At 43.9% G+C, this 27,822-nt stretch overlaps 1 protein-coding gene across 2 annotated transcripts; it reads right to left on the bottom strand.

Moving 5' to 3' along the window:
- Positions 1–4,610: 4,610 nt before the first annotated feature.
- On the bottom strand, positions 4,611–27,550 carry LOC101931709 (glucosaminyl (N-acetyl) transferase 2 (I blood group)). 2 transcript variants are annotated; one of them, XM_005305186.5, is made up of 3 exons: positions 26,115–27,543; positions 10,046–10,138; positions 4,611–6,773 (listed from the first exon to the last, which is right to left on the bottom strand). In XM_005305186.5, the coding sequence occupies exons 1-3, from the start codon at positions 27,037–27,039 to the stop codon at positions 6,583–6,585; spliced, it is 1,209 nt and encodes a 402-aa protein (XP_005305243.1). In that variant the 5' UTR covers positions 27,040–27,543; the 3' UTR covers positions 4,611–6,582. The 2 variants fall into 2 exon arrangements, with proteins under 2 accessions (XP_005305243.1, XP_042716485.1); XM_042860551.2 differs by lacking the exons at positions 4,611–6,773; positions 10,046–10,138 and adding an exon at positions 17,382–23,110 and having other exon boundaries at positions 26,115–27,550.
- Between the last annotated feature and the right edge of the window lie 272 nt (positions 27,551–27,822).

The following is a 27,822-nucleotide window of genomic DNA, read 5'->3' as shown; positions in this document are numbered from 1 at the left end:
CCTGTTTCTTGCTTGTGCTCAGCAGAATGAAATATGTTGAGAACCAAGCAATGGGTACTTCTGGCTGTTGAAAGGTGAGATAAGGAGATTCTCTCTTAAAAGTGATCCACAGAAGGAAAATGTTAGAAGACAGCTTTCCCTAGCATAAGAAAAACTTACTTTATGATCCACTAAGTGCAGCACTTAGCCAAGTTATGTGAAAAGGCAAATGATCCAACAAGTACACTAAATTCTGGGAAGTTTCAAGGTTTGCAGTTAGCAGAGACCTTAAATAAAAAGATGTCCTCTGATGGCAGCCATGCTAGGGCTCAGATGTATTTGCAGAGGGAGAAAATCACACAGATGAAGTGTGGCCTCAGTAAATAAGTGTCAAAGTAAGTTGTCTATGGCAGAAGTGCTCTTTTTAGCCACCCTTATCCAGTAAAAGAGTCTCTCTAAAAATGTGCATAAGATAGACTATGTTTTTGTTGTAGTTTATAAGGTGGGTAAGGCTATGCAGTTGGTTAACATGAAAAATCATAGGTTGCTATAGGATTTTGCTAATATTCAGGGCTATCAATATTCTCATTAGAAAAGAGGCTATTAATCTGTTTAATAGAAGTTCTGAATAACACTCTGAGGGCCTGGTCATGCATTCCTTGTGCACACTGAACTCCCTTGGTGCTAAGGAAGGTGACATCAGGGAGTCTTTCATTATTAGAATACAGAAAATACCGGTAAACACTTAGGTAGGAGGAAACTTGAAATTCTTGTCTTCTAGGTGTGGAAGATAAATATGACTAGGGTGTGTGTTGTGGTCACTTCAACACTGTTAACTTTACGCAGTTTAATTGTACTCCAAAACAAGCCACCTCCTCTCCTAAGCTGCATTTTTATGGGGAAAAGCTTTACATCAACAAAGGAAGACTTTATTTGGCAGGTCTGGTGACTAAAATGCACTGTATATTGGCTGCCTAATGAAATGGAAAGAGGAAGCTATGTTCTTAATAAACTTTGTGAAGCTTAGAATCCAGCCACAGATGATTCGCTTAGAATCTTGAGCTTCTATCTTATGACCCTGGCATCTGTGGCAAACTAGAAAGTCTGTAACTGATTAAGGTAAATTCAGAAATAAGTATGAAAAGGAATAATACAATCCAAACAGTATTCCTTCTATTTAATTAACCCCACCAGTCTCGTGTTCCTCTTCACATTCTCCCACCATGCTACCTGCACTTACCTCTTCTATATTTTCCCCTCTCTTCCCCCTTCATTGTCTCCCAACTCTTTTGATGTCTCTCTTCCTCTGCTCCCTCAGTTTCTCTGCCTGCCCTTGCCCCTCTCTCCTGAAACCCCCAATCGCCTCTGCACTTCTTCAGCTTCCATCCCTTCCTCACATTCCCTTGTTGTACTCACTCTGTCTTCTCCTTGCCCCTTCACAATCCATTTTCAGTGGTACTGAGCTATCAAGAATATGGACTATATGTTCAAAAGCCTGACCTCTCTTGTGGGCACAAGTTTGACATGCATTTTTGCACCCCCACCCCATTGCAATTGTGAATAATGGAGCTTGGGCTTGCAATGTAACTTGCTAAAATGCATGCAGCATTTAGCCACTCAATTGCTTATATCTGTGCCCATAATTCATTTGTAGGTGAAAAACTGTTCTTGAAAAGGGGAGCCATCCTGGGGCTTTCTGGAACTCTAGCCCCATGCTTGATGTGACATATTGTTACCATATGCAATATCTTTGGAGATTATATTATATTAAGTTTATGCATCACTATAAGCCAAGGATTGTATGCAATCCCAGGGAGGAGGGTTACCATAGCTCCTTCAGGAACCAAAAACAGTGGGGAGTGATTAAGGCAAATCACTTAGGTTGTAAAGATCTCCAGAGAGGTACCACCGCCTGGGGAGGCTTGCATAGACTGGTTCAGACTGGGTTTTCCAGAAACCCAACAGACAATGGAAGGGCTTTTGATAGAAAAATATTGGGTTTAAATAGGGTTACTATATTTAAAAAATTAAAAAAAGAGGACACTCCATGGCCCCTGGCCCCGCCCCTTTCCCACCCCCGGCCCCGCCCCAACTCTGCCCCTTCCCCGCCCCTTTCCCAAAGTCCCCGCCCTAACTCCCCCTCCTCCCTCCCAGCCACGCGAAAAGGGCTGTCCGAGCGCTACCGGCTTCATGGTTTGCCGGGCAGCCTCCAGACCCTGCGCCCCCGGCCGCCGCTTCCCCAGCGCAGCTGGAGCCCGGGAGGGGAAGTGCCCAGCCGGGGGCGCAGGGTCTGGAGGCTGCCCGGCAAACCGTGAAGCTGGTAGCGCTCGGGCTTCGGGCAGCCCCCGTGCCTCTGGACCCTGTGCCGCCGGAGCAGAGCAGCTGGAGCCCGGGAAGGGAAGTGCCCGGCTCGGGGTCCGGAGGCACGGGGGCTGCCTGAAGCCGGTAGCGCTGGCTTGGGCAGCTTGGCTCTTAAACAGAGCCGAAGTCTGAGTCCGGGGAGGAGCAGAGCAGCCACGGGCGAGGAAGTGCCCGTCCGGTATTTTTCCTGGACATGTTTGGCTTTTTGGCAATTCCCCCCAGGCGGAGGTTTGATTGCTGAAAAGCCGGACAAGTCCGGGGAAAAAACGGACGTATGGTAACCCTAGTTTAAACTTACTCTGGGCCTTCTTTCTTATCCAGCAAACAGGACCTTCTGTCCAAGGGTGATCCCAACCCTTGTGGAAAATTGGAAACACTTTCCCTACTAGGGTCCTGACAGACTAATGGGTGACTCCTGGTATGTTTAATGTGTGTTTAAATCTGTTTACTTTTGTTTTAGCTGTAATGTTTTAACCTTAAGAATAAATGTGCTTGCTTAGAAAGAGCTGTATGGTAAGTTGTAATTGCTGGCAATGCATGGATCACAGCCCTTGGAGTGAAAACAAAGGACAAGTGCTTTAGGAAGACAGCTTGCTGGGAATATCTCAGTGTAAGGCAGGGAACTATGCAGCCTTAAAACTGCAGTCAGAAGGGAGTGGGATGAGAGTCCCTGTCCAGAGACAGATATGGCTATAGACCTGAGACTTGACTGAGCCCTCCTGGAGTGGACCATGGGGGTGGGGAGACATACAAATATAGTTACCCTGAAACTGTGACACCAGGTGTTGAGCCATTCACTCTTTACCTGTTGGTGCCATATTTTTGGTCTGTTCGGTTGTCATTTCCAGACACACTGCCTCCTATTAATTACACAAATGAGTTTAATACCAGCCAGTGATCTTTGGGTGTTAAGTAAATACATTTCTGGGAGTAAAACTTGAACAGGCCATTTTATGGTCTCTATTAGTAGAATTGTATAATGAGTTCAAGTTACAAAGTCAAAGGGTGACATCCTGATCACATACAAGACAATGGAAAACTGCCATTGACTTGAATGAGGCCAGGATTTCTCTCACAATCCTGTCACAGGTTTACCGTTTGTAGCTATAGAACTTAACTGTGGAAACCCCCATAACAAAAATCTCTGAGGCAGTAACCTCTGCTCAGAGAGATTCAGGCCTTAAATATATTAAGTATGGATTATTAATCCTTTAATAATAATGAATTAATGTAACCGTACAAGGTGACTCGAACTAAGGGCAGCATATGGAAAGTACCAGGTGTAGCTAGCTCTGTGTATATTGCTTGGCTTGGAGATTAAAAAAAAAAAATGTAAAGTTGAAAAACATGCGATGGAGTATGACTGAAGGTCATCTGGGTAACTGTCCTGTACAATCATAGGTGACACTGTAAACTGAATGTAGGCTGCTTGTCTATTTTTTTTTTAATTATTTCAGTTATGTATGCTTCTGATATCACAAACATAGCCAGAGCAGAAAGGAGCCTCTTTCTGTTTCTAGAGGAGGGGAATTTTTGGAACTACTGAAATGCATTTAAGCAAAAGTTTTTCCATTTCCCTGTCTGACTACATGTAACTTCATATAGACCGTTTGTGGCTACAGATGTTTCATAGGTGCAAAGCCGCAGCTAGAGAGATTTAGACTCCTGAGGATGCTTCTAAAAACTGTACCTGAAGATGATGTAGGATGAAAGTCCACTACAGACAGCACCAGGAAAGCAGTTTTTTTCCCTTATCTTCTCTCTTCACAAATCTTAAAGCATTGAGAGGCCCAGAGATACCAGGCCTGATTCTCCCTTGCTTAGCATCTTGCATAGTGACTTGCACATGTGTTGAGTGTGTGCAAAGTGTTACCGAATCAAAATAGTTGTGTATTTAGCCCACTGTGCACAGGTATAAATGTCTACAGGAGAAAGACCAGGGGGAGTTAAATCCACGGTTTTAACCCCATTCTCAAATATATTTGCAGACTGATGTAACAGGGTAACTGTCTGACCTGCTATAACTAGCTGTGATATAGGATATCAATTGAGAATAAAGGTGGTGATAAATAACTTCCAGAGGTGCTCGGTGCAAATCTAAATCTCACATTCATATGCAGTGTTACTTCCCTCCCCCTTTAATTCTGTTGTTGTAGTAGTCTCTCACTTAGCTGCAAGTTGTATTTTAATTTAATTATCTTCCTTAAAATAATACAATGGCTACCACCTGGTGCCACAGGCCCAAAACAAATCCACACACAGTTACATGATGAAATCAAAATAATTTATTTCCGTGAAAATATATTGACTATCATTCAAGGAAGAGACATTAACAGGAGTTGGATTGTGCCAGTACATAGGCCAGCAGTATTAACTATCAACAGACAGCTTTGCTTTGTGAGTTGCTAAGTGTTCAGAATTCTGCTATCACGTTACTCAAATGGGAAAATGTGAGATCTTTCAAGACTGGATCCACTTGGTCCTGCTCATTTTAAGAGAGTTCAGTGCAAAATATCCTGTTGTTGGTCTCTTAAATTGCTGGACTTGCTGCTTCTGCTCGTTGGTTTTATTATCCCTTATTTGCCTCTGGTTCTCAATCTGGGACAGTCCACTTCTACCTCCTGCCCTCTTTGCACATTGTGGTACTACAATTATTCTGATCAGGTTGTCAGGATCCCTTCCCTTTAAATCTTGGCCTACATTTTCAGAAGTGACTTTTAGCTTTGTGTGTCTCCATTTCTGGGTGCCCAACTTGAGATATCACTGCTGGAAAGAGCTGAGCCCCTGTCTTCTAAAAAATCAGGCCCCTTTAAAGAGTCTCAAATTGGGCAGCCAAAAGTGAAGGCCCCCTACAACCCCCAAAATTACTAGTCACTTTTGAAAAATCATTCTACTGCCCCATCTCTCTCTCTTCTTCCTCTTTCTGTAGCTTCCACAGGCTGCTTGTTGTGCCAGCTTTGCTGTCAGGAAATTCTTCCATTAGCGAAGTTGAACAGGAGTTGAGTCCAAGTTTCTGCCGTGAAAATAGTCTATTTGAATGCCTTTGTGATGGCACAGTCTGAAACTCCTTAGTATTATGTGCCTAGAATTTGGCATACATACCATCTTCCACAACTAAAGGAAGAGGTGCCCACAACTGTAGTTTTATTTTGTGTTTTTGCTTTGTTTTCCTTTGACTTTTCCAGAAAAATAAGGGGGTCCTCAGAGTGAGGAACATTAGCGTGAAAACTATATGTACTATCCATCAGGTTTGGGAAACTTAAAATATTTTTGAAAGTTCTAGCTGTGGGGTGGCTGTGGTGGGTTTTTTTGCTTTTTGTTTTTGTCTGCTGCGTACCAGGCAATGTCCTGGCTGGTCTATTGAGACTTTCAGTTGTCTTCAGGGAGCTTTGCATGTGTAGCTGGAACATCAGACCTGCTTACATCTCTAGTGGTTGGCATGTAGGGGGGGAAAAATCTTAATACAGTATAACCAACAGCTAACAGGGATTTTCTGTGCTAAGTATATACAGTCTAGGAAAATAAAACTCAGAGAGACTATTAGCATGTTTCACAGTATAAGATGGAGTGATTGAGTTATTCTTAAAAGCTCAGAGTTATCAGTATGAAAATGTTTAACTCCCAGGTGCTTTCCCCCACCCCCAGAATGCTTTGGAAGGGATCCAGCAGATCTGGAAGCATTTCTCCTGCTTCCCACAGGCCCCATGCTGCCCATTTAGAGAGTCAAAAATACCAAATGCTATTACCCTACAAACATTTGGCAGAGGGATTTTGGGGGGGGGGGGGGGGGGTCAGTGATTTTTGTTTCTGTACGTATGGAGTCATCAAACTGCACCTAGATTTATCTTTAAGATCTTGTTGATGGTGATGGTTTCCTTCAAAGGATAACTCTTCCTCATTAGTATGCTCTGGATTTTATGTTGCTGTATGAAAATTTAGGGATGCGTGATTTTTACATATAAATATACAGAACATGATAGCGATGACATTTTTGCCCGGCACAAGTCAGTAAGGTGCCATCCAGCCACACATGCCAAACGTGCAAATATAGCAAAGCCAACAGAACCATTTCCTCAGCCTCCTCTTTAGGTCTCTCCAGTGTTGTATGATCTGCACTCAAACCTTCCACTCAAGACATTACAAACTACCCGTACTGAAGTTCCAGAAGAAAAGTCTTTCCGGGGAGGTTATTCTTCCCGAGCTACTGCAGCTGGAGTTTTATTTCCATTCTGAGTTGTTAATTTAAAAGTACCAACTTGGTTTCACCTGCGTTTCGCTCTGGTTCAGTGCTCTCTCTCGAAGCCTCAGTTCCAGGCATTCTACAGTGAGTGGGTATGTTTTGAGTTCAAACTTGTTAGCAAACATGCTTACAGACTTAAATAGCCACTTTAGGTCACCTGTTCCATATATACAAATGCTTCTGACATAATGACCTGCAAAGGAAAGAGATGACAAGAGCAACATCAAATACATAGGGTGTTCTGTGGAAAAGAGATGAGTCAAATTCATCCTTATGATAAATCGGTTAACTTCAGTGGAGTGAAGCCCATTTACACCAGATCTGAATTTGGTCAGAAGTGAATAGGGGAATAATAACTGAGTGGTGGCATGAAGTTTAAAAAAAAAAATAGCTAATCTAGGGTGACCAAGAAAAATGTCCAAACAATGAGATCTATAAGCAGGGGTGAAAGTAAGCCGGTACAGCGTGCCGCTAAAAAGTGGCCACCGGAACCAGCCCGTACTCAGCTGACGTTAAAGCGCTGCCGTGGCAAGCGCTTTAAGCAGGGTCCTTAAAGTGCTGTGGCAAAGGACCCTGCTTAAAGTGCTGCCATGGCAGCATTTTAACGTCATTGCCCCTTTTGCTCCCCCGACTTCCCTCAGGCTGCCGATGAGGGGGACAAAAGGAGCAGATGCCCTGAGGCCGTGATTTTAAAGGGCTTGGGACTCTGGCTGCTCTGCAGCAGCGGACAGAGCCCCAGGCACTTTAAATCGCCATTGGAGCCCTGGGCAGCATGGGCGAGGCAGTGCAGATGGGCTGGTTGGGGGAACGCTGACCGCCAGCCCCGCCCCTTCCACCTGAGGCCCCACCCCTTCTGGGGGCTGGAGCTCGCCCCCATACCAGTAAGTGCTTAATGTCACTTTCACCCCTGTCTATAAGAATGAAAACATCATCACCGAAGACATTTAAAACTAGCCCAAACAAATCAGTACAGCTATAGGGCCAAATGATTCAGCAAGGTTTTTTCCATCTCTAATTTCTATGATTCTAGGACTCAGGTTTTCCACTGACGTACTTCAGTTTTAAACTGATGTAATTCCATTGATGTAAGTGGCGCTACACTGGCACAAAACTATAGTGATCCAGTAGCTAATTAGGCCCACTGTCTTAATTTGCTAAATGGTAGATGCTCTGATATGTTCGTTAGTTCATCTATGTAAGAGCCTGGAAGCTCCGCTCAAAAGTAGCATTTGTTGTAAGAAGGATTTCATTTTACTCTTTTTGTTTGTTTGTTTGTTTTTACAGCTGGGTGCACTGATTCATAAGGAAGTCAAGTGAATCACTCAGATACATAGTAAGTCTGTGGGCACATCTAAGCAGTTGCTGGAAGGTACAATTTGATCAAGCTAGGGTACTAAAAACAGAAGTGTAGCTGTAGCAATGCAAGCAGTGGGAGGGGCTAGCTGCCCAAATGTTACAGAATGGTCCCAATGGTATTGTATTCGAGGCAGCTAGCCTGTCCTGCTGCTCATACTGCCATACCTTCACTTCTATTTTCATCATACTAACTGGATCAGTCTTACTGCGGGTACATCTATTCAAGCTAGAAATTAAACCTTCCATAGTAGATACTCCTTGTGACTCAGCCAGAGATAGAATCCTAGGATCTGCAGTCTCCTTGCTCTACCATAAATCATGATCCCTGTCTTACCTAGTCTGAAGTACAAATGCAGGATTGCGGCAAATGTATATGTATGTCAGGATTCTACAGTAATAATGAGCATTTTGCACTTCTATAGCATCTTCCAACTTAAGATTGCTTACAGATACTTGTTTAGTGAGTCTCATTATGCCTATGAATTACCCGTATATACCCGTTCATAAGCCGAATTTTTTTTAGTAAAAAAGGGAAGCACCAGAGAAGGGCGTCGGCTTACGAACGGGTATAGAGAGGGAGAGGTGGCACACAGCCCCTCCCTGCAACAGAGGGAGCAAAGAGAGGCAGCACAGCCAGAAGGGAAGAGGCGGGGCAGAGTCTCTGTGCTTCTGGCCACGCTGCTCTCTGCTCTCTTCTCTCTCTCTCCCTCCCTCCCCCCACTCCGCCCCCCCAGTCTCTAACGCAGCTGCAGCTCCGGGGCTGGCAGGCTGCTGGCAGGCTGCAGCCGTGCTGCTTGGCCCCGCCCCCCAGAGCACACTGTGGCCATGCCATCCAGCCCAACCCGCTGGAACATGCTGTGGCCGTGCCGCCCGGTCTGGCACGCCGGAGCAGGCTGCAGCCGCGCTGCCCAGCCTGCCGGAGCAGCTCCAACCAGGCCAGAGACCTCCTCACCAGATAACATGGGAAGGGATGGGATGGGGAGAGTGTGGGGGTCCTGGGCTAGGGGTGGGGTCATGTGGGGGGTGGTCACAGGGGTTACTCCCCTGACTCCCAGCTCTCTTTCTCCCCCTCCCCCAAAAAAACGTCCCCACCAGTTGCTGTCCCGGCCCATCAGGGTAAGCAGCTGGTGCACTGGGACACTTTGTTTACTTAGGTTTACCTCTGTGCCTGCGGACGCTCAAGGTAAACAAACCATCTCGGCCCACCAGCGGCTTATCCTGATGGCCCATGGGCCAAAGTTTGCTGACCCCTGAATTATAGGGTCATCTTATGAACACATTATAAAAATTTTCCATTTTTACTTGTCCATCTTAGGGGTGGGGGAGAGAGAGGGTCGGCTTATATACTCGATCATAAGCCGGTTCGTTTATATGGTTAGTTAATGATGATCCCCATTTTACAAAGGAGAATATCTCCATGCTTATATATGATTATAGCACAGATTTAAAGAAAGGGCTAAAAAATTCCTGAGAAGAATTGTATAGCTGCTCAGTTACCAACAGAGCTGGCTGGGAATTTTCTGATGCCACTTATTTTGTCAAACTGTTGATCTGTCAAAACCCAAATTTTCCAGGGGAACATACCAGTTTCAATGAAACTTTCATTGGGAAATGTTTATTGGGTGCAGGAAGGAATTTCTGGGGTGAGAGAGGGAGAAGGAAAAAAAATCACAAACCACCCACACTGCAGAATAGCTCAGTGGTTATGGAACTCCCCTGGGCTGTGGGAGACCTAGCGTCAAGTCCCTGCGGCATTGAATCTTTATTTATAAGCTCCAACAGGAAAAACAGTGAGACCCATTGCAGAATAGCCAATATCCTGCTGGTGAGCGCACTCACCTGGGGTGTGGAGAATGGCAGAGCAGCATCTGAACTGAGGTTTCCCACATCCCAGGTGCATGCTATAACCACTGGGTTATTTTGGGGTGCTGGCCTCTCTCTTGCTGCCCTTTTTTGTTTAACTTCCAAAAGTGTCCGCTTCATGCTGATGTGGAACGGCAAAGCTTCTGAAATCTCAAATATTTGCGGGACAGAAAAATCATTTCCCACCCAGTTCTCAGATTTCAGTGCAAAAATAGGAAAAGGAAAAGTAAAGAATATACACATTACCATGACAACCTCCATGAGAGTTTTCCTTATCGCTCCACTTGATGGCTCTCAGGTTACCTTCCCAGGATGCATTTGGCATGGAACCAGGGACATCTACAATTTGATAAGATGGGGGGAGAAATTAGTCTTTTTTTTTTTTTTTTTTTTTGGGTGGGGGGGAGCTGAGTTCAGGTTTTTACGTCACTGCACAGCATCACTCTCTTCTGGGAGCTCTTACTGACTTGTATATCTTCTCAGCACTGACAACAGAATTAGGTTGAAATCCATGAAGGCTTCAGCAATTTCACTTCGTACTCCTGAAACAAAACTCTTTTTAAAAACAAAGATCTCCTGGTTATAAGCCCTTTCAACAAGACATGTATTTGTGTGCAACCCTCCATCCTTGAATGGTCACAGCAAGAGAAATGGAATCTTTCCAAGGTGTAGTAGGGCAACTCACTACAGGAGTCATGAAGGGGATAAATAGCTTGTCTGGGCACAATCTGCAGCAATCCTGCACACCCGTGAGGTTTGGCAAGTCTGCAAAGGGAGGCTTCCAGGTCAGTTTGAGGTGGTACTCTGAAGGAGTAGGCCCGGAACTCCGAGTACCTAACAAGAAGGGGTTGCTAACTGGGGAAACTGCTTGAGAACTCTGACCACTCAGGTCCTCCCAGAAAGGAGAGGGTTTGGTGTGTGTGTGTGTGTGTTTTTTTTTTTTTTTTTTTTTAATATAACCCTTTGCTTTCCAAAAGTTGTGGATTCTGCCTCTTGGGAATTGTGGGAACATCCTGACTTATTTATTTGCCCTTTTTTCACCTCCTGCCCCTGTATGCGGGGGAGACCCCAAAAGCAGTGAGCTGTGCTCCAAACTCTGGAACAATTCCACAGTAATGTAATACAGGGAGACAGCCGTTCCCTGCCGCTGCCGCACCCTGACAAGAACAGTGCCCATCTTCTCCTCAAGAGGGTGCAAGAGAGGTATTACCCATAAACAAGCACTAAGTATTAATTGTTAACACTTTGTATCTTCAAAATGCTGTTCAGATAGGTATATCTCCATATTATACTATCTCATAGACCTGGAAGTGATCTTGAAAGGTCATATTGTCCAGTCCCCTGCCTTCACAGCAGGACCAAGTACTGTCCCTGACAGATTTTTTTTGCCCCAGATCCCTAAATGGCCTCTTCAAAGATTGAACTCACAACCCTGGGTTTAGCAGGCTAATACTCAAACCACTGAGCTATCCCTCCCCCCAGTAGCGATAATCCTAGTAGCTAATTAATCCTCACTACCTCCTTGTGAGATAGGGATAAACCGCTTTATCCCCATTTTCCAGCTGGGCTACTGGGGGGCTATAGTGGATCAATTCAGACTGAGTACAAATGGGTGAACTGCCATTAAGGCAATTGAAGAGTATTTACTTATATGGCACCTGAATTTGGCCCAGAGAGAATGTGATGTGTTCATGCTACACATACATGCAAGAACCTTCATCCTTCTTGACTGACTGTTAACAATGGAGACCCATTATTAAGGCTATGTTTTAGTCATGGGTATTTTTAGTAAAAGTCACAGACAGGTCACAGGGAATAAACAAAAATTCATGGCCTCTGACCTGTCCATGACTTTTTTACTATACCCCCCTTTTTTACTATATACCCAAAACTTGGGCTGGGGGGCCACGGGTGCTCAGACTCTTACTCCAATTAGATGGTCCATTTGATATTGAATAGGTTGTTTCAACAAGATAGTAAAAAGCATCCCTTAAAATAGTCTTGTTCTCAGAATGTGATAGCAGAAATAGCAAAGAATCAATGGCATAAATACAAGGTTCCCGCATGACCCCGGACAAACTCCAGATTTTGTCTCTTCAAATATACATACAGGCCTGATTTGTTGTCTGGCACCCAAACAGCTTTGTCAACATCCTTTAATCCACAATAGGTGGTTTGCCACCTGATGTACAATCTTCTTCAGCTAGGAAAATGAAGTTGCACTGTAACAGTGCAGTTAATCCCCACTGAGCCTGATCTGGGGACTCAATTACAATTAGCAATCCTAGCTGTGAAGGGTCCAGGGAGGACTACACAGAAATGGGAGAGAACTCAGTGACGAGCAAGGAGAGTTCCCTCCCTCTCTCTGTGAAGGCAGGCTTGAGAGAACCACAGATAGCAAGGCAGGTACCTGTGGGAGACCCTGAGTTATGGCTTGTAAGAAGCAGGGAGGTCTCCAAAGACGCTACCGGAGTCCCTTGGGAGGGGAAGCAGTGGGGAGACCTGCAAGGGAAAATTGCCTGTAAGGAAAGGCCTGGGAGGCAGTGCTCAGCCAAAGGAGAAAAGAAGGAACTGTGTAGTCGCAGGGAATAGAGGTGAAGAGCAGGGAACTTCAAGGTAGTGCAAGAGGTGCAGAAGGATCTTCTGTTTGCATGTTGGTATGGATTCTTTAGTTGGACTTTGGTTACCTTGAAAGGGAACAGAACTGGAAAGAGGTGACGTGGCTGGAGGGCTGGACCATGGAAGGTATAGCCAGAGATATGCCATCACAGGGCCAAAGAAGTTGTCAATGGGGTACAGGAGATGAAGAACCATGCTCTGACAGCAGGGAGCAATAAAGAAGTGACACCCTTTGCAGGCGCCAAGTGCTGTGCTGAACACTCTAGGATTCTTTCCTAGTCAACTCCCGGAGAACTTTTCTGTTCTTTGCCGGGGAGGCATTTGGGGGACCATCAGCAACTGAGCCTGTTTTCTCACTGCAAAGTGGGTGCATTCCAGGCATAGTTAAAGCAGAGCCTAGCCTCTAACCCACACCCCCAGCTAGGTCAGGCTTAAAGCACCTCCAAACCTGTGTTGGAGGTTTTTGTATGTGAATGGTAGAGGAGTTAAAGTTGACGCCTGGGTTACCTCTGCTGCGTAGACTTACGCTTAGGCAGCATCTTTCATCCAAGGATGCCTAAGTGCTCTGCAATTGAATTTTATGGCAGGTTTACACACATTCTCTAAGTGTATAACTGACATGCTTAAGATCACAAAATGACTCAATGGCAGAACCAGGAATAGAAATACTTGTGCCCTAATTGGGTCCCCTGCTCTAACCATTAGACAACACTCTTTACTATTTGTGGAGGCCCAACACGTCTGTTGAGAGGCACATAAATAGACAAACTGTTCTCACCTCAGAGTGAAGGTGAAAGCAAGGATTAAAAAGCAGGGCTGTCGATTAATCGCAGTTAACTCACGCAATTAACTAAAAAAAAAAATTGCGATTAAAAAAAATAATTGTGATTAATCACTGTTTTAATTGCACTGTTAAACAATAGAATACCAATTGAAATTTAATATTTTGCATGTTTTCTACATTTTCATATACATTGTATTATGTGTTGTAATTGAAATCAAAGTGTATATTTATTACAAATATTTGCACTAAAAATGATAAAATAGTATTTTTCAATTCACCTCATACAAGTACTGTAGTGCAATCTTTGTGGTGAAAGTGCAACTTACAAATGTAGATTTTTTGTTTGTTTGTTACATAACTACACTCAAACAGAATATAAAATTTTAGTCTACAAGTCCACTCAGTCCTACTTCTTGTTCAGACAAACAAGTTTGTTTACATTTATAGGAGATAATGCTGCCCTCTTCTTATTTACAATGTCACCAGAAAGTGAGAACAGGCATTTGCATGGCACTTTTGTAGCCGGCATTGCAAGGTATTTACGTGCCAGATATGCTAAACATTCATATGCCCCTTCACGCTTCAGCCGCCATTCCAGAGGAAATGCTTCCATGCTGCTGATGCTTGTTTAAAAAAAATGTGTTAATTAAAAAATGTTACTGAACTCCCTGGGGGGAGAATTGTATGTCTCCTGCTCTGTTTTACCCACATTCTGCAATATTTCATGTTATTGCAGTCTCAGATGATGACCCAGCACATGTTCGTTTTAAGAACACTTTCACTGTAGATTTCACATAGGGTGACCAGATGTCCCGATTTTATAGGGCCAATCCCGATTCTTGGGTCTTTTTCTTATATAGGCTCCTATTACACCCCTACCCTCGTCCCGATTTTTCACAACTGCTGTCCGGTCACCCTAATTTCACAAAACGCAAAGAAGGTGCCAATGTGGGATTTCTAACCATCCCAAGGTTTAAGAATCTGAAGTGCTCTCCAAAATCTGAGAGGGATGAGGTGTGGAGCATGCTTTCAGAAGTCTTAAAAGAGTCTTAAAACACTCCGATGTGGAAACTACAGAACTCGAACCACCAAAAAAGAAAATCAACATTCTGCTGGTGGGATCTGACTCAGATGATGAAAATGAACATGCATTGGTCTGCACTGCTTTGGATTGTTATTGAGCAGAATCCATCATCAGAATGGATACATGTCCACTGGAATGGGGGTTGAAGCATGAAGGGACATATGAATCTTTAGTGCATCTAGCATGTAAATATCTTGCGACACCAGCTACAACAGTGCCATGCAAACACCTGTTCTCACTTTCAGGTGGCATTGTAAACAAGAAGCGGGTAGCATTATCTCTGCAAATGTAAACAAACTTGTTTGTCTTAGTGATTGGCTGAATAAGAAGTAGGACTGACCTTGCAGGCTCTAAAATTTTACATTGTTCTATTTTTGAATGCAGTTTTTTTTGTACATAATTCTACATTTGTAAGTTCAACTTTCATGATAAAGAGATTGCACTACAGTACTTGTATTAGATTAACTGAAAATACTATTTCCTTTGTTTTTTTTACAGTGCAAATACTTGTAATCAAAAATAAATATAAAGTGAGTACTGTACTTTTTATTCTGTGTTGTAATTGAAATAAATATATTTGAAAATGTAGAAAACACTTAAATATTTTTGGATAAGTGATATTCTATTATTGTTTAACAGTGCAATTAATTGTGCCTTTAATCGCTTGACAGCCCTAATAAAAAGACATGACCAAATAGAGCATTAATTTGGCTTTATGGTTTTAATAGTACTTTAGATTTTTATCCTTCTTCCTGCAGATGGAGAAAGTAAGGCACAAGCAAGATAAGTGATTTCTTCCAGGTCACATGGATAAGTCAAGAATCGAGCCAAGGGACCAGATTCTGAGCTAGTCTAAATGATTTACACTAGCTGGGTATCTGGCCCACAGGCTCCATACTCTCAATTTTTGGCTGTAACTACTACTGTTTATGTAGCTAAACTTCTTAGTTGCTTAAATCAAGCTTGCTGTGTAAGAAGATTTAATAAACGGTTGGCAAAGTTTATACTAGAAATGGGCCCAGACTATAACACGGATTCTGAATCTCCCTGAGCCTCTGGGGAAGTTTGGATTTTATTCCAGCAGTTTGGTTAGCAGTCCTTTCCATGACTGATTAGTCCAGGATAGTCCTTTTAGGGACCAGTGTGGTAACACTAAGCAGAAAAGGCTGTGATAGGATGTTCAGCTCCATAACCAGACAGCCCAAAAGGACCAGTGGCCTCAGTGAAGAAAGCCATATATATTGATTACAACCAAGTCCTGTCTCCTCTCCTCAGATGAATCTAGAGCTACAGCTCTAGAGCCAACCTTCAATTCAGGCCAATCTCTGGTCTAGATTAGTACACACTATAGGAGGAAAGCTACAATAATTCAAGTGAATGCTAATTTATAGAGTTGGTCAACAAATTATAATTAGTCCCCCTTTTTTAATCAAAACTCTAAAACTTAGCAGTCAAACAGCTCTATAGTTATTTGAATAATGGGGAAAAATTATAGGCCTTTTGTTTTTTTAAAAAAAAATCCTTTTTTTGGGGGGGGGTGTCAAATAAATCCAGTTTAAACTTTTTGACTGGCTGAGTTGGCTCTGTAAATTGTAAAATAAATGTACCTGGTGGGACTGTTTCTCATTCTGCATTTTACACTTCTTTAGTTCCCTCGACCTCCGTGCAGTTACTCATCATTTACAAGCAAGGCCAGAAGCAGGCCTGATGCTTGAGTATGTATAAAAAGCACAACAGCATTAGTTTGGAGCTGAAGGACCCATGCAAAGAAACAAGACAAAACTCAAGGGGGTGACTTCTGCTAACTTATTAATCTCAAGTGACAAAAAGTATTCTTAAACAGGGTTTCAAACATTTGAATACTGAACAACCCTTATAACATAAATTGTCTGTGTTGGATGTATGACACACCAATTGAAAGCTCATGATATGCAGATGTCAAAGTTGCCACTGGTTTTATACAGTGGTCAAATGGTCTGGCCAGCTTAGGATTACCATACGTCCGGATTTTCCCAGACATGTCCGGCTTTTTGGTCCCCAAATCCCCGTCCGGGGGGAATTGTCAAAAAGCCAGACATGTCTGGGGAAATAGGGAGGCTAGGCTCTCCAAATGTAGGGGGGCGGGGGGGGACCGCCCGCTGTGACATCATCTCGGTGCGACACTCGGCTCCTGCCCGGGGCATGCTGGGGGCTGTAGTCTGGCCGCGCCTCGTGCTCCAGGGAGAGCTGGGAGAGGGGAGTGGCCGAGAACTACAACTCCCAGCGGCCCCTGCGACGCGACCAACCTGCTCCTGTGAGGCAGCAAGCCTTCGGGGGAGGGGGGGCGCAGGCCCCTGTCCTTTGGGTGGGGGGTGTCTCTGGGCGCCGCTCGGCAGCCAGCGCCGGGCTGGGGGGCGCCCCCAGGGGAGTTGCGGTACCACCTGGCGGCTCGCTGCGGGAGCCGGCACTGTCCGGATTTGCATTCCCCTGGGGCTGGAACTGGTGAAAATCCATCGGGCTGCTGCGTGCCCTGTGAGCCCTGTCCACAAACCATGACCCAGGGGAAACGTTGCCCAGGTCTTGCACCTTCATATCTTGTGAGGCGAGGCAAAGGTCAGGCTTCTAGCCACGCACCCCACTCGTGATACACAGCCATAAAAATACTTTATGCTTGTAGAGTTCCTTCAGCGTGAGCATCACAAAGCGCTAAGTGGAAAATCATAAATAGGTGGAAACAGATCCAGTGTAAGGCCTTGGTGGCGCATGAAAATTCTCTCATTTTAACAGTACCAGTATAATAAAAGTGGGACAACTTCCTGGCATGGACTTGGTATCAAAGTGCTTGTACCAGTATAGAATTACATCCACACTTGGGATTGTACTGGGATAACTAAATTGGTTTTAAAAAAACTATACCCCTAACCAAAATAGTTACCCTGGCACAAAATCTGTGTGTAGAGCAGGCCTTAGTGACTTGCCCAGGGTCACCGAATGAGGCAGTGATATAGTTAGAAATGCAGTGCCAGAAGTCCTGTACACTAACAGCTGTCCTTAATTTTTAGCAAAATAGCTACTATTTTTTCCATTCTCTTCATCCAAAAATCTGCAATTCAGTGTATTTCAACTATATTAAGGCTCTCCGAATTTGTGTGTGTGTGGGGGGGTCGCCCGCTGTGACATCATCTCGGTGCAAGTTGTTAGTTTTGCTGCAGCCACTCGCACTCGGGGTCCCCCGAGCGTCTTTTGCCGGAGCGCTACCGGCTTCACGGTTTGCAAGTTACTGTACCAAATAACTAAACCAGAGAACTGTATTTAAGCGGTGAATGTGCTTTGACACAAATACTAAATAGAACCATGGTTACTACCTGGCCCTAGTGGAATCCCTTCTCCTTGACCATCATGATGCTATTCCTACCTCACCATTATTCCTAATAATCAAAATTAATTTTCACTGCATTCTCCATGGTTTAGATTTATTTTCTTGTTTAGAATAAGGTCCCAATCTTAACTGCTTATTTGTAGCATTACCACCATCATCATTACTATTTGTATTACCATGGATTCTTAAATAAAAACATCTCATATAGATAACCATGTCTCCCTCACTAGCAGCTTGTTTTGCTCACAGACTTTTCTCTGTTTCACCCTCACTTTGTAGGTTTTACAAACGTTTTACAGCTTATGAAGCACTTAGCAACCCCCAACCAAGAACAGAGCGGGAGAGAGAAGGGGGAATGTGGGGTGCTCAGAGGAGGGGGCAGAGTTGGGGCGGGGACTTTGGGGAAGGGGCGGAGTTGGGGCAGGGCCGGGGCCCCCGTGGAGTGTCCTCTTTTTTCAGTGTTGAAATATGGTAACCCTAGGCCAGCTGTTATGACTAAAAGTAGTTGTTTACTTTACACTAGCCTGCGTACAGGGTTCTTTAGCAATGCCACAGATGGAGGCAAATGGGGGGTCAGTAACTGCAGTTTCCTGTTGCACTTCCTCCCCTCAGTGGAAAGAGATGGAAAGGAAATCCTACCTATTTCTAAAAGCTCATGGTAACTATAGCTGCCAACATTTGCAAGCTGTAATGAGGAGCTTTACAAGAAATAGTGGAAAGCCTTTAAATTCCATTGGACTAAGTATTTTTGGAGGGATGTGATGGCAGAAAGTTTAAAAAAAAATCAACATTTAAGTATAGATGCTTTCTTTTAACTACAGGTGGTTGGAAAGTATTCAATAATGATTCTTAACCCCACATCAAAGAAGTGGAATGGTACAACGGCAAAATCACTGGCACTCTGCTATAAACAGAAATATGGACTATGATGTGGTATGCAGAAGAGCCAGAGCTCACTCAGGATTTATGAAATACACCCCTTTGTATGCTGGCCTTGCAGCAGATAAAATAAGATGGGAAAAATGCTGGTTCTGTCCTTGTTTACAAAGATTCAGGAGCGCACAGAAGAAGCCACCTGCTCTGTGAAAGGGCCAGCCATAACTTGGGGAGGGAGGACAGGAACTGCAGTAGGAGATAAAGAAGTGGGTGGCTAGTGACAGTGTGTATGAGGGTGGAGGGAGGGGCATAGCTTTGCACCCCTTTCCCATGGGCTAGCAGAGCTGCCTGCTGTATGGAGATAGCACACACTGCACTAGGGCTGAGTGAACTCCGCCCTCTAGCATGCATTTCCTGAGACCAGTTGAGAAAGATTCTGGCTGTCAGTCAGGATCCCTGATGCTAAGCAGCCCAGTCTCTCTCCCTCCAATGCTGTCAGTGACTCAAAGACAAAATCTGGACCAAAATAAAAATGTAACCAATAGGAACACTTCTTGGACAAAAAAATCAATTAGCAATTCCTTAGCTAGCAAGAAATCCTAGTCCGATGGGGTGGGGGAAGAGAGTGCACCAAGACAACTCCACTTGGAAACTGTCCTTCAGTTTTTGTTTGTTTGTTTAGGCTTCTTGGGCCAAGCATTCTCTAAGCCCAGATTTCCCCAAAAGGAATCTACTTAGTCCAATGGTGTTGGCATTTTTCGGACAAGTTACTTTCTCCATAACTGGGGCAATGGTGAACTCATAATATTGGGTCAGGTGAGGACTTGGATGGGGACCTCCAAGAAAAAAATGGTAGCTATAGAAAGTGATGATGGTATTTCAGTAAATGGCATTCGTCTCTCAGATCAGTACTGGACGAATGATTCAGCAATGCTAGGGAGCACTGTGAAGTTGCAGGTGCCATATTTTGGAGAACACATAAAACCAAGATTCTGACCAGGAGATCCCTGGAGCTATAAGAAATGGTACAGTGTTAGCCCTGCCATCATGATAGTCTTCACTTCCTGTCCTGAAGTACTGCTGTAAGACCACCTCAGATATGGCTGCATATAAATTGTAGTGGAAGAAGGGGAAGGTGTGTATGCATATCTGTCTTTCTCTATGTCTGCCTGTCTTGCCTGGTCTTTACTGGACACACAGCTCATAGGGGTCAGTGCTAATATCAACCATGTTACAAAAGCATTTGGTATCTAAACAGACAGGACTAACTTGGTTCTTCCTAATAAGGTTCATAGCCTCTCATATATAAGCTCTGAAAAGCAATAAACTGGACAGGAAATCTCAGAAGAACTGGTTCTCCATTGTATTTCCAGCAATTCTGCATTCCATCCGAGTTAGAAATACAGTGAAAATAGAGAACATACTCTTTTCTGTGGCATTTTGATTAAAAACCGGACATGCAGTATGCAGAAGATGCAGGTATAAGAAAGAGAAGTTAAGTGGTTCTCAACCAGGGGTACACATACCCCGGTGCGTACGCAGACGTCTTCCAGGGGTACATCAACTCATCTCGATATTTTCCTAGTTTTACAACAGGCTATATAAAAAACACTAGTAAAGTCAGTACAAACTAAAATTTCATACAGACAATGACTTGCTTATACGGCTCTATCTATTGAAATATAGAGTACAATATTTATATTCCAATTGATTTTATAATTATATGGCAAAATAAGACAGTAAGCAATTTTTCAGCAGTAGCCTGCGGCGACACTTTTATATTTTTATGTCTGATTTTTGTAATCAAGTAGTTTTTAAGTGAGGTGAAACTTGGGGGTATGCAAGACAAATCAGACTCCTGAAATGCGCACAGTAGTCTGGAAAGGTTGAGAGACACTGGCTTAGAGGTTCAAATTCAGCTTGAGGGATGGAAATTCATGTCCGTTCTTATCTTACCCAAACTGGCTTGCCTGTTCCTACAGGTTACTGAGGATTCACTGCTGCACTAACTGGAATTATACCTACTCTGATAGCATGGGTGGTAATTTTACAACTATAGCGCCAGATCTTCAGCTGGTGTAAATGAGCATGGATCCATTGACTCCAATGGACTAGGCTGAGATTTTGGCCCAGAGTTAATAGAATTTCCTCCCATTGTTTCTCCCTCCTCTTTTTCCTGCATCAAGCACAAACTACTTGCTTTTTCTTTTAAGGCCTATACCCACCCCATCTATCATGTCTTATATTCTATAAAGCCATCAGCCCCCACTTCCACTTCACTGACAATAGCAGTCTCTTTTCCTATTTGTCAGATTTCAGATTCTCCCCCATTACATCCCTTATGCATGGAAGGAGCTGGGGTTAATGAAATATGCAAAAACTCTGCACTGTGTTCTTTCAGATCCCTCCTTAAAGCCCATTTATGCTGCATTGTCTATGAAAAGTGTGTCTGCAGCTTAGTAGGCTTGATCTTTTTATAACTCATGCATTAAAAGGTTGATGACAGTTGTGAGCATACTGTGGGAAAACAGCATGGTAAATGCAGAGGACAAAGCTCAATGGGAAGCAATAGCTACTGATGAGTAGATGATGGAGAAGGAATGATATTAATAGATCAGATAAAGTGAAGGGCAACTGCAGACTCAGTGGTCACTGTAGAAAATGTGGTGGTTATTCTGTGATGAATCTTAGTCACGGGTGCCACTGCATTGCGCATACACTAAGCAGAACTAGGTGTTAATATTGTTGTGACAACAAAAATGTTGGATGGGGATGCATACATCCCAGAGAAAAGAGGAAGGGGTCAGATGTTAGGAAACGTATGTGAATGTTTGGGGCCAACTTTTCTACTGGTGTAAATTGTGGCAGCTTCAGTTGATTTCAGTGGCACTATACCAATTTACACCAGCAGAATATTTGGCCCTTTATATGGTTCTGCTGAAGAAGTCTCAGATCGTTCCCATTCGTGGCATTGCAAGATGCAATGATATTAGTCCCCATATGAGATGGATTTCCCATGATAGTCAAGAGGCTTTCTTCCCCAACTCACACAGCTACAATCCAGAAATGACTACAGAGGAATTTATGGCCTGAGCCTGACAGGGTCAAAGAGGTGAAGTCATGAGGACTTACAGGTACCAAGTTCCTTTCAGGATTAAGCCCTTAGTCCTACTAGTCACCGAAGGATAATGTGCTGTTCTAATCCGATTTAGATACATTTGGGGGGGATTATTTTTTAACAATGGAAAGGTGGTCTGGGGCAGACTCAGCTTCCAAATGTTTGCTTTGGCCTTGGCTACACTCGGGACTTCTTAGGGCTGCCGCGGCAGCGCTGTGACGCGCGAGTGTAGTCGCGCCGCCAGTGCTGCAAGAGAGCTCTCGCAGCGCTGTATGTACTCCACCTCTCCGAGGGGAATAGCTTGCAGCACTGCGAGCGAGCATGCAGCGCTGCAGGCTCTGATTACATTGGCGCTTTACAGCGCTGTACTCGCTGTGCTCGGGGGGGGGGGTGTTTTCACACCCCTGAGCGCAGCAAGTTGCAGCGCTGTACAGCGCCAGTGTAGCCAAGGCCTTAGTGATCTAACAGTGGTGGAAAATTCAATGAATGAAGAAACATATTAAAGCATTCTAAAATGGCATTCTCACAGTGCCCCAGAAGTTGGCAACCAGTTTATCAAATTTTCAACATTTTCCAAGGGGGACATCAACCTCCTCTCCCCCCAAGACCCACAAAAGAGGCTGAGAGTCACTAATTCTTGCTTCTCAAAATCACCATCTCCTAACCATTTCCTGGAGATGTTTCCTAAAGATGTTCACAGATAATTGTAATGTATGTTTTCATTTATATACATGCTGAGTGTCTGAGCTTAAATGCAGTGAAATCAATGGGATTCTTTCTGCTGGTCCAAGCTTCTATAGCTTAAGCCATGTCTACATTAGAGATCTTACAGCCACACATCTGTACCAATACAGCTGCTGCTCTATGCCCATGGGACTGCTGTTGACATAATCAAACCACCTCCGACAAGAAGCGGTAGTTATGTTGGCAGGAGAGCTTCTCCTGCAGACATAGCACTGTCCACACTGGTGCTTCTGTCAGAGTGTGTTGTTTTCACACCCTGAGTGACATAAGTTATACCAGCAAAAGTGGTAGTGCACACATAGCCTTATTTATGGTACTTTTTGAGTCTCACTTTTAAAAGAGACAGTCACAGCTAACTTATGCCTGAAATGTACTTTCATTACTGTCTAAATTTGGTTTATTAGTTTTAATCTTGAACCTCTGAAATTCATTTTGTTGCATGAAATTAACATTGTCCCCAATGAACATTACCCGTGCACAATGACCCCAGGAATCCTTGCGAAACTGCCAAGGAAGGTACTGCTTAGCGATAAATCAGAATTTGTTCTCGCGGCTTTGAATTATTCATCTTCACAAAAATAAAGAGCAAATAGTTCTCTTTCTAAGTTATTCATGAAGTAGAAAAATCTCACTCAACAATGAAGAAAATCGGAAGTCACAGGAAGTCTGTGTCAGTGCCAAGCCTGAATGGATGCCACACACCCTTGCTACAAAGTCCAAACAACATCCTGTGGAAAAATTACTTGATTAAATAGCATTCAGATTTCTCCCCAGCACCACCCAACTGCATACTTTATTGCACAAATTCACTATTTAATTATTTCAAATGTAGGAAGTATCCCTAAGGACAGTTTCTACACCTGTATTTGTATTTAAAATTTACAATTAAGAGTGAAGGATAGTTCAGGTTCCAGGAGGAGTGACCTGCTCTAATAATAATTCATACCTAGCTCTTTTCATCCATTGATCTCAAAACACTTCACAAAGGAGCTTTGTATCACTTTACATCTGTTTGGGGTTTGATCCTGCACTACTGAGGTCAATAGGAGGTTTGTCATTGAAATAAATGGAAGCACAAACAGGCTGTCAAGCAATAATGTAAGTAGATTTTTTTTACCTCCTAACCTAAAATATGGTGACAAGAGTAGTCTTTGACCTCTTTGTTTTCCTTTCTCTATAAGGTGGAGGAAATCTCTGGGATCCATACTTTCTTCCCATGCATGTGCTGGTGGGGAATAGGTGTATTGAAGGGGATTGGATTGGCATGATGAGGGATACTATGAAGAAGAAAGTCTTTGTGGCATGTAAATGTACATAATCCATTGTGTTATTGGAGTTGCTTTTATTTGTGATAGGATCTGAAAGTGCAGAGACCCATGGGCAAGCACTTGAAATATAAACTGAAGGAATGAATAAAGACCCTGTGGGTAGATGACCTGTCTTTCCAGTCAGATGTGGCTTTCTCTATATCCCATCAGTACCCCTCCTATGTTGACCACGGGTGTTCTTTGAGAGGTATGAGGCACTCCTTTCCCCTAGGCAATGAGTCTCCTGCTCTTAACCCCGAATAGTCCTGAAGGGATGGAGTGGCTCAGGGAAAGAAGCTTGGGAATGGAAGGAATGAACTCAATTCTGAGCTTGGATCACACCCACATAAGTGTGTTGTGCTGTCACCTATCAGCCAGGCTGTTCTCTTTGGTTTCTTTTTTCATTGAAATTTGGATGATAAAAATACATATCTTGCAATGCTAACTAGTTGCATTTGCATTACTCAGGATTCATACTGTCTTTCACATCCTTGTATGACCCCAGGTGCTCTGGAGCCAGCCATGGCACACCTGTGTGTGTGCAAAAATGGAGGCTGATATGACATGATATGTACATGGCATGAGCCTGCATATCTACATTCAGCTGTCTTTTCAGATCACAGAGATGCTGCACTGACGGAGGCTGATGTGCTTTGAATTTCAAATCATATATATTCTAAGATCAAACTTCCTCATGCTGTAAAAACAAGCAGGCAACAGATGGATCTATGCTGAACAGTCTTCTGCAGCTGTCTTTACTAGGTCATTTGCATGGTGTTAGGTGTATTTAACATATGATAAGATCACTTCTTTGCACATAGGGAGTATTTATATTTTACTGTTTATATTAATTTAAAAAGTAAACATGCAGTAATTGCTGTGCAATAAAGCTGATTGTCTTTTCTCCTTTTATCTAATCAAATGGAAAAATGAGTTGGAATAAATCTCATTGCCAGAACTACTGTACGTGTCATTCCTAGACAGGGGACTCATCCTTAAATCTTAGATTCACTGACATCAGTGGGAGCTTTTTGTCTGAATAAGGCCTGCAAGCTTTGGGGCCAGACACTTAAATATGTAGAATTACCTCTGGATGGCTGTGTGCAGAGTGAAACAAATCTAGATCCTCACCTTCACAGTTAGTGGTCAGTATCGCTGTCAGCAGAATTGGAGTAATATTCCTGCTCAAGATGGATTTGAGGTGCACAAAACTTCTTGAGCAGCTTCCAGCATGGCAGTGTGCAGGAGTCATGTAGACGTGGGACCAGGACAATATTGTAGAAAGAAAGGGCTGAATCAGAGGATTTTCCCCCTGCATGGATCAGACTTCTACTTCTCTTTCACCCAGCAACATGTACTAGATCTGCAGAGGATTAAAATTGTGGCTTTGCTGCCAGCGCAGGAAAGCTTTCTATAATCACTACTAGTGGAGATGTACAGTGCTGGACACTGTCCCCCTAGATTTGGCCACATATGGGTTGAAGCATCCCAGTTCAGAAAGGACAAAGATTTAATCCACAGGCCAGAAAGGCAATCCCTAAGCAAGTATTAAAGTCAAGTGACACAAGGAATAATGTTGAGATTTAAATGATAGCCACATCCTTAGCTGGTGTCACTCAAAGTCATTAGAACCACCAATATACACTAGTTGAAGTTCTGGCCCATTATAAACTTTAGGTGCTGTGAAAAATGTCCCTGCTACAACAGTGCTAGCAGTGGGGTGCCCAACATTAAGGTCAAGTCTAAATAATCCTCAGTATCACAGTGATGCTTGCTAAACATAAAGACCAACAAACAGACCACAGCACAGACCTTTAACTTTACCATTCCTCCTTGTCCTGCGGAACGGAAGGTCTGGGGTGTGTTTTTTAACAAGAATTCATTGTTAGTTAGTGGAAGTCACCTTGCATGATAGATGGGATTCTAAATCTATAGGACTTTGCTATGGGAATAATGTGTGTAAATATGAGTAAAGAAGGCAACGTGACTTAGTCGATAAAGCACTGAACCTGTGGGGTGACTCAGCAATCGCGTCACCTGTCTATGCTTCCGCTTCCCTCTCAATAAAATTGAGATAATGATATTTAACTCTTGTAAAGTGCTTTGAAATCTACAAATGAAAAGCGTCCTATACGAGCTTGGTATGAAAGGACTGAATGAAATCGGACATAACTGGTCAGCCCCCTGTGATTATCCTCGGGCAGTGCCATCCGTTTATGGCTTCATTTTTCTCACCTTTGCAAGGATAGACGGACTATCGCTTTCCATAGAACAAGAGAATCCTGAACGTTGACCTAAAGCTAGTATAAAGGTCATATAGCACAGAAATCAGTTCTGTTTTATTTCCTTTCTCTTTCCTAGCTCAGCAGCGTGCAAGCCTGCTTGTCCTATACACACGAATGAGTAATGAAGTCATGCTACGTACCTGGTATCCTATTGAGTGTTACCCAGAAGTGTTCATCTGGACTGTAGCTGTCCTTGGACCACTCCAATAAATCAATAGCACGTTGATCATTGAGAATGAACTCGACAAATGGCTTTGTGACCGCAATGTAAGCAGAGCCAAAGTAGATGGTCAGATTGTGTGGTGGGGACTGTTTCAACACATTGGTCTTTTTCATGTACGAGGAGTCCGTCCCTATGTGCTCCTTATGGATATATTTGGTTCTTGAAATCACATGGGCAGGAGGCAGCACCCCAGGAGTGATATTTTTATCCTTATATCCTTTCAGGTGCTGAACTATTTCCTTGTTGGTTTTCAAGGGGAAATCTTGTCCACACGTGTTGAGCAGGTACTTCCACTGAACGCCTGATTCCAGCAGGTCTTTCATGCAGTTCAAATCCGCCTGAAGTCTGGATATTCCAGCATAAATGACTGGTTCATTTTTTGAGGCAAGAAACGCATTGGGGAAACAGTTCAACAATGTCTCCACATCTTGCTTAAACTGAGCCGTTGCCTTCTCATCCACGTGGACACAGTAAACATTTTGGGGCATATAAATAGCCCTGAAGAGCCTCTCAAACGTATCGAATTCTTTATGTAGAGTTATGACATAAGCCAAAGGAAAGGCAGCTTCTTCTGCAGAGAGAGGGCTGGTTATATAGTGATTGTGCATTAAGTACTCACTGCAGGCAAAACTCCCCCGAGAGGTTTTTAGGAGGTTTCCCCAAACAAAACCTTTCTTCTCTTCGATTAATGCATCACAGGCTCGCTTCAGCAGGTAGCTTTCGTGGGACATTGTTTGCCGGGGATATTTTTTTGACCGGTGCAACTGACCCTTGTGCAGCACAACGAAAACCATCGCGCCCAGGAGAGGAACGGCCAGGAGGTAACGCCTCTGCGGGCGCATTGTTGGTGGGTTTAAAATCTTTCCCTCCGGAGTGACTGCCGGAAGCACAAAGCCCCCCACACTCAAGTTATTCAGCCAGGCGGGAAAAAATCCCGCTGCCCATGTCTCCTCAGAGATCCGGCGAGGGTGATGTCTGTTGCGCAGTCCGTTGCCTAGCGTGTTGGTTTCCTTTTCATCCCCTGTCTGAACAGGCGCTAACGCTCCCGCCAGCGGCGCGCACACCCGCTTTGTTCCGCTTCCTCTCGCCGGCTTCTTCTTCAGCTGGATCCCAGCAAGTGGCTTGGCTCAGCCGCCCTCTCGCTCTCTATTTGCATATGAAAGCAGCTCATGCATGGCCCTGGCGTGATAGGACTCTCTGATTGGATCTGTTTCGCCTCCGGCTCCCACTCCCACTGAGCGAGCTCGCCGACTTTGCCCGGAGCCCTGTTGGTTCCGCCCAGCCCTCTGCTAGCTACCTCAGCATATGAAAGAACAACTAACCTTAGGAGACTGGTTCATTGTGTCTGCTCCCCGGGAGCTCCGCCCCGCCTGTGACAGCCTCAGACCCTCATTAGGGGTGGAATGCTGCTCCCACTGAACTGAACAGGGCTCCTAATGAACTCTTCATTCTTTCTGTTCATTACTGTTGCCACTTTGCAGCAGATTTAGGGGATTTGCAGAGGGTCGCTTTCCCACCGGGAGAGAAACTGGGGAGCTAGATTCAGGGTATTACCTAATGTAAATTATTTATTTACAAAAGCTTGTTTATCCTGAATCAGGATGTTCAAAACTGCCCTCCGGCAA

This window comes from Chrysemys picta, chromosome 2 (genome assembly GCF_011386835.1).
Source record: "Chrysemys picta bellii isolate R12L10 chromosome 2, ASM1138683v2, whole genome shotgun sequence".
NCBI lineage: Eukaryota > Metazoa > Chordata > Testudines > Emydidae > Chrysemys > Chrysemys picta.
Note: the sequence above shows the minus strand (reverse complement) of the source record. Positions and strands in the feature narration are given on the sequence as shown.